The 5,563-nt window shown below is 38.0% G+C and overlaps 1 protein-coding gene across 1 annotated transcript in view; it reads right to left on the bottom strand.

Annotated features, from left to right (window-relative positions):
* LOC109226817 (CCR4-NOT transcription complex subunit 11) overlaps window positions 272–5,563 on the bottom strand; it is an 18,235-nt gene continuing 12,943 nt past the window's right edge. The window contains exons 8-12 of the mRNA XM_019391685.1: window positions 2,431–2,502; window positions 2,269–2,342; window positions 1,894–2,035; window positions 1,163–1,241; window positions 272–606 (exon numbers count right to left, since the gene is read on the bottom strand). Coding sequence (XP_019247230.1) covers window positions 509–606; window positions 1,163–1,241; window positions 1,894–2,035; window positions 2,269–2,342; window positions 2,431–2,502 — 465 coding nt within the window. The 3' untranslated portion in view covers window positions 272–508. The remainder of the gene's footprint in view (window positions 607–1,162; window positions 1,242–1,893; window positions 2,036–2,268; window positions 2,343–2,430; window positions 2,503–5,563) is intronic.

The following is a 5,563-nucleotide window of genomic DNA, read 5'->3' as shown; positions in this document are numbered from 1 at the left end:
TCCATAAGTGACACTAGTCACTACATAAAACATTGGGCAATCTTTACCAGTCTTCAGCATAACGCTCTTTCTTTTCATGCTTTCACCAAATTATTATGTTTTCCGTATTTTTTTTTTTACAACCTGTTTTACCAATTATGGTATCCGTTTTTTCCACTGGGCAATTTGTAGGCAACTCTAATATTACTTTGTCCTATCAGAATAGCCATCAAAGAACGGTCCATGGTAGTGACTAATCAGCAATCAAAACGTTTATTTCCAGGAACCACAATGAAAACAAGGGATTACTCTTTTTCATTTTTAAACTTTGGAAAAATGAATGTGCTAACTGCGAAATAAACTTTATAATGATAACTTTTCTGATCCAAGGATACAATGACCCACATTTGGGTGCTAACTACTCAGGAAGAACAGAATAGAAACAAGAGAAAAAAAAAATCAAAACACATGTACACATGCTACATCAAATAAAACTTTATCTAAGGAATTGGGTGAATGAGGCAAGCTTCTACTCCAAAGTCTTCAGAAGCCTAAATAGCCCCGCGGCCTCTCTAATCCTTGAGAACTCGATACAAAATGCTTGTACTTCAATGAAGAGATCATGGACTGCAGAGAACAAGAGAAGCACCAAGTTTTCAGTCAACAAGTATATCTTTTAGCATCCTGGTATCCAACAGATCTCTTTGTGGTTTTCTCACAAATCGAACAAAGAACAACCAGTAACTACTCCCCAAATAAAATGCAGACGTACATTTTTAATTAAGAAATACAGACGTACATCAATGCATGGTACTAAAAAGGAAAACTTAAAAGCAAGGTAGACCATATAAAATCCACACATTATGCACTTAACAGCATTTGCCAAGACTAGGCTCAGAAAGTTACTGCAAGCTGAAATACCAAATTTCAGCGACAGATAAGCAAACATCAAACCAAGCATTAAAGGTGTTCATCTTGGTTTAAAGTTAATGCATCCAGTCTCATTATTATTCTCCCATTCCTCCGTCCCAACCCCACAGATAAATTGGCACTAGCGCTCCATCTAGCTGCTTGTTTCTTGTTGCATTCTCAAAATACTCATCATAAGATGTATGCAATATCTGTGGTATTGCATGCTAAATAATTAACGGAATACACTAAAGCGATGATAATAGACACTTACCATTTATGATCTTATTCCGGATCAAGCTCTGTAGGAAAACACAGACAAGTCTTACAAGTCGGTTTTGCATATATCTATCCTGAAATTTTGGAAAAGTATGTTAACCACGCAACCAATGAGAATAACATTGTAGATTCTAGGAATGTCAGCAAATGGAAATCAGTGAGCTTCTTATGACACACAATTCATATGTCACAGACCCTTTCCTTCCTACATTAGAGATTTGGAGCCCACCTCCAAGTGAAACATTTTCACACCCTTCCGTTATTATACTAAGTATCAGTTCATTGATTCACTTACCTGTGACATCTACTCTTTACCAGCTATAACAAAAAAATGCAACCGAAAAGAACTACATGATCGAAATAGAATGAGATGCAAAGGTCTTATATGATCTCCAGAAGCAGGATAGTTGCAGGCAAGTAACACTGTTTTCCCAAATTAATAGTATTTCACCCCACATGCTTTATGATAAGGAACATCATCAAAGAACCTACAGAAATACCAAGTTTCCTCCATCACAACACCAATCTGAAATTGGGATGATAAATGGGTGAGAAACCAATTCAAGAATAGCATGGTAACCCAAGTAACTCCTGCCTCCAGGTCAGTTAAGAGTTTGAATAAGTCACACTCCAAATAACCTAATAATTGCCCGGTTCAATAAATTGAGCCGCTTCAATTCAATAGAAAGTTCAACTAATAGGAAAGAAGTTATGCAGATAGAGGACCTTGATGTTCTCGCAGGAAGATATACAATTGGTGATGTACATATGTATGAATTCGGTTGGCAATTCAACTGCTTGAGTGAGCCTGTTAACAACTTCCATTGAATGAAGACTCATCTCCATATTAACCAGAACGGTAAAATATCTGCAACACGATATAAACTGCAGAATCTCAGAATGTGTGATGAAATTCAGTGCAACCTCCATACAAAATACGGAATGGTAGTTCTACAACCTTCAATAAAGAAAGACAGTTCAACTAAACCACCCAACTGACACTTGCAATCTAGGAATTGGCACATAAGGCTTTGAAATCATGAACACAAGGGCATCACAAATGCTAATCAACAAACAAGGGATCAAGGAACAAGGACATACTCTGCAATCTCTGGTGAATTGACCAGCTTAACCAGAACTTCAACTGCAATAATAGGATTGTTCTCCACAAGTTCCTGAAAAGAGAACATACTATCTTCAGAATCAGGCAAGCCGCCAGTTAGTAGGAACTCATAATACACTTAAGGGTTGCAGAACTCATACTGGCAGCTTCCTTGGTGTCAACCCACAATGGTAGACAAGCTTTGGGTCATTTGCCAACTCCAATAGTACTTGCTGGTCAGGAGTAAGAGAAACACTGTCAAGAAGTTGCTAATGAATACACCAAAAGTCTCAAGATGAAAAGAATAAGCGAATGAGCTTTCTCGATCATTACTCTCTCGGTAGTCATAAGAAATAATGAATTTGCTATGCTAAATTAAAACTTCCCATTAAAGAATAATTTTGAAGAAGCAGGAATGAACAACTTGTAATGAAGATCTGAAGGAATACTATCCAACCAATGATGAGCCTAGGGTGCAGAGCTTCTCCATTCTCTCTCGAGAATTGATTCCAACAGCGAGCAACTATCAAGCAACAACTACACAAAACCATCCATTTTTTAACCGAACATGGTAACTTAAGGCTAGAATAAGGTGACGTGAAAAGTGATAAGTTGATTTATATTTCACTCGGAGAATGGAAAGGAAAACCTACCATTTCTGGTAAAAATCATACGATGTCACAACGAAAACATCACAGGCTATAATTGTCCCACCTGGTTAAATGAGAACTTCCAAGATCTTAGTTACTCTACCATTTACGTTAAGATTTTTGTTGGATGCTCAAATTCTTCCCCATGGTATCAAAGCAGACATTTTTAAGCTCATTCTCACTAGTAAGATCGTCATCACAAGTACAGCAACCATGCCTCAATCCCAAACAAGTTAGAAGCTCGCTATATGAATTCATATACGCAATGTCGTTCTATTTAAGAACATCTCATGACAATATTACACAAAATAAAAATAAATGACGATGTCACTCCATTCGTAATCAGATGTGAATTCCAAAAACCAGGATGTTGAGCTATATGGTTGTCCAACATGGAATATATAAGATTTTACAAGAGATCAGGGTTTTGGGTTATTCAATCCATTGTCTTGGGTTTTGAGTTGCAAGTCTAATTCTTTCAAAAGTACTAATAGGTGGCAAGGAGCAGAAACTTCATTAGCCGCAACACAATTGGTAGCAGATTGATCTTATTGTAACATACTTCACCTAGAGAATCAGAAGGGACTGAAAACTTGTCCAGAATAGGTTGGAATAGTATGTCTTGCAGAACTTCTACATCTATGGGAGGTATGTAGGCATAGTTGCAACTGAGGGCTATAAACGATGTTATTATTGAGCCAGAAATTACGGACAACACCCCAGGAAAGATAGCTACAAGAGTCCAAAAAAAATTGTAGAAAAAGCCAACGCATAAGAAAAACTTTTCTGAGATTCTCGGTAACATATACTCCCCCATTCCAATTTATGTCAACCTGTTTGACTGGGCACGAAGTTTAAGAAAAAAATAAAGACTTTTGAAATTTGTGGTCCTAAACAAGTTAGAAAGAGGTGCAGAGTATTTGTAGGGCTATAAAAGCTTTTCATTAAGGTTAAAATTAGAAATTTAAACTAAATTGTTTCCAAATTTAGAAAAGGGTCATTCTTTTTGGAACAGACCAAAAAGGAAATAAGTTCACATAAACTGGAACAGAGGAAGTAGTTAGTGAGATGGTAAAACAGAGAAGATGGCTAGAGTCGGCACAAAAAATGAGTAATGGATCAGGGGATGGATTAAAAGGCATGGAATTTTCGAGAAAAGGCTTCCGACAGCAAACGACTAGGCTAGTCAGAAGAATTGAAGGTAGATACATTAAGCTCTAATATTCAAAGGTGGATTCTGCGCAAATAGATGGTGGCAGCAAGGGCCAAGTTTATGAAAGAATGGACTACAAATCAGGGGATGGTCCGGAGAAATCAAATTAAAAATCAGGGAATGGAGAAAAGAGACAAAAAATTAAATTAGGGAATGGTTCGGAAAGAATATGATGTTGAAATGGTGGAACAATGATAGCTGGTTGTTTCCCAACATAGCTATAAACTAAAACGAGTATGGATAAAACTGTTTGGGCACAAATCTATGGGCGACAGTCGAGCAGTGGCTGGTTGGAGATAGACAAAGCAACTAGTTTGAAAACCAGCTCCGATGGACTCGTCCGAGTGATCAAGACACTCTTTAGAGAATTAACAAGACGTCTTAGACGAGCTGGAGTAAAGTTTCTATTTAGGCGGAGACCAACACAAGAATCGAAATAGAAACATAGACTAGACAAAGACTGCTAATCCTCACCAGGACAATGTATATATCTTTTGATTGGTCAAAAAGGGGTCGTTGGGGATGAATTACAGGTTGATGTAATTAGTTGCAACAAGGAGATAGCACACCCGTCTGGAAAGTTCCACAATTCAGAGTTGGTCATTCAAATGAGAGGTACTTACATGGAAAAGGAGAAAATGGTCAAGGACTCGGCAAATGTAAGGTGGAAATGAAGACATGATCTACAAGAATACTAGGCCTACGGCAAGCACACAAGGACGGTCTAAGAAGGTGCAAAACACAAAGTGAAGCCAGAGAATTTCATTTATAGATCCTCATAGGTGGGCCTCAAAACCGCCAATAGAACATTGATGTTCAACTTAGTAATAATTAAAGTTTTGGTCATATCTTACAAACCGACTAAAATCTCGAAATATTTTGACCTAATTAAAGGAGAGGAGGAAAGCCAAATGGCAAAACCGACAAGGTGCCATGGGCAGCAAGAAACAGAGGAATCAAACTCAGGGGTATGCTCTTGGACAATCCTCATCTCGAGTTAGCTTTCGAGGTTGAATTAGACCCAACATCCATTTTTTAAACCGAGGAGAAAGCACTGAACTTTTTTCTTGTTATTGATATATACCACCCAGAAAAGGGTGTTGTCACCACAAACAATTCAAGCAACTCTAAGGTAAAAAGGATAAAGAAAGCTCAAAAACCAAGAATTCCATGTCAACCAGGAGACTGGGAGCAGGCCAAGACTGTCACTGGATGGACGAAAATAAAGTTGAGGATCATAACTTGGAATATAAGGGGCTTGAACAGTAAACATAGACAGAGAAAAGTGTCTGGCCATAAGTGGAGAGCGAGAAATATGCTGCTTGTGAAAAAGGAAACTTGAAGATCTACTGAGATAGCAGCTAGACAAATTCGCAAGCAAATGGTGTGTGTGTGTGTGTGTGTGTGTGTGTGTGTGTGGGGTGGGGGGGG

Source organism: Nicotiana attenuata, chromosome 6, assembly GCF_001879085.1.
Source record: "Nicotiana attenuata strain UT chromosome 6, NIATTr2, whole genome shotgun sequence".
In the NCBI taxonomy this organism is placed as follows: domain Eukaryota; kingdom Viridiplantae; phylum Streptophyta; class Magnoliopsida; order Solanales; family Solanaceae; genus Nicotiana; species Nicotiana attenuata.
The sequence above is the reverse complement of the archived record's forward strand: the minus strand, read 5'-3'. Positions and strand labels throughout refer to the sequence as shown.